This window comes from Sphaeroforma arctica (assembly GCF_001186125.1).
Source record: "Sphaeroforma arctica JP610 unplaced genomic scaffold supercont1.563, whole genome shotgun sequence".
Lineage (NCBI taxonomy): Eukaryota > Ichthyosporea > Ichthyophonida > Sphaeroforma > Sphaeroforma arctica.
In genome coordinates, this window is record NW_014039995.1 from 5,528 (window position 1) to 7,059 (window position 1,532).

At 37.7% G+C, this 1,532-nt stretch overlaps 1 protein-coding gene across 1 annotated transcript in view; it reads right to left on the bottom strand.

The window, feature by feature from the left end:
• The window catches only part of SARC_07252 (hypothetical protein), a gene marked incomplete at both ends in the record, with an annotated part of 2,821 nt that extends 2,441 nt beyond the window's left edge, over nucleotides 1–380 (bottom strand). The window contains one exon of the mRNA XM_014298812.1: nucleotides 186–380. Coding sequence (XP_014154287.1) covers nucleotides 186–380 — 195 coding nt within the window. The remainder of the gene's footprint in view (nucleotides 1–185) is intronic.
• Between the last annotated feature and the right edge of the window lie 1,152 nt (nucleotides 381–1,532).

Genomic DNA, 1,532 nt, shown 5'->3' on the forward strand with positions numbered 1-1,532 from the left:
TATATATATATATATATATCTGAATCGCAAAATGAATCATGCCTACATAAATTTATACACAAACACATATATGTAGAATCATAAAGGATGGTATCGCAAACAAGTGCTCATCACAAATGTGTGTTCTGGGTACAATAGCGGATGGCAACAGCGTCGAATAGCTTGAACCCTTTTTCCACACGTACCTTAGTAGCTACTATCTTACTGAGGATCACACAGGCTGGTAGAGAGAGCACCTCGTGCAACTTAGCACAGTTGAGTTCGAGCATAGTGAGCTCTCCTTCCCCAGAAAACATCGAGATGTTCAGGTCTTTTTCCCGGAAATTCTCGGTGAACATGGCCAGTCGTTTGACCAGCTGGCGTTTCAGTATAGACGCCATGGTGGCGGGATGATGCTTCTATAGGACGTGTTAGGGCTAAGCTATACTAACCATCTATTATATAGATATATATATATATATATATATAAGGACTAAATACACACTTTGAGCCAGCGGCGGGGATGGAGATTGTATTATAGAGAATCAAAAGCCAGCATCAAAATATGAAGCCACAGAATACGCGCTCTATAAATATACACCTTTTTTGTGTTCACTTTCCGGCCACACCAATGAAAACGAAGATGCTTGTTTTCAGATTTCAGAATATCAGAGATGAAAGATAGCACTTATTGTGTTGTTTCGGTTCGAGAGGGCTACGAGAAGAGCTCTATGCTATCATATGGCCTATGTGGATATTTCAGGCTGATGCACCTCATAAATATGCGTGTAAAAATGTTCCAAGGAAGATTTGTGACATACAGATCGATAATCGTTTGCATCTGCAATATCAAATTGTTCAGTAACCCTTCATTGTTCTGTTTGTGGACTGTATTCATGATGCCCCATGTATCTAAATCATAGTATATAATAAGCACATCTCCACCGCGAGTATACCTAATTTGCGTTGCTCATAACTCTTAAAAGCTCTATAGTAGTAGCTTGACTAGCTTCGCATGTGACCTTAATAGCGGGCGCGCGTAAGCCATTATTTTATACTCCAGAGAGACTCCAGACGACAGACGAGTCCATACTCCCCAGAGTGCAATCTGAACCTCGTACGAATGGTTTTCAATTTCATCATAGCCTCCTAGAATCTAAACAGAACGTAAATATTACATGATCGCTTAGGCGTAGAGTTAGAGACAGCCGAAATATCATAGCCTCTCTTAATTAAAAAAAGTACAAGGAGACTATGGAAATATTTATGTATTTGAATTACAGTATAAAAACCCTCCTAGAAACCCGGGGGGGTGAATAAACCAAACAAATGTTTTTTTTGGTTTTTTTGGTTTTTTTAAAGACCACACAAAGGGTTTTTTTTTAATATTTTTCATAATAAAATAATACTGTAAATTCCACGCTCTCAATAAATTTATCACTCTTTTTGGAATACTTTGATATGTGTTGATAAAAAAAAAGTATTTGTTGCTAATTATACCAATTGATGTATTTATGATAAAATAGTTGCGCCTACATACGTACGACCCACAC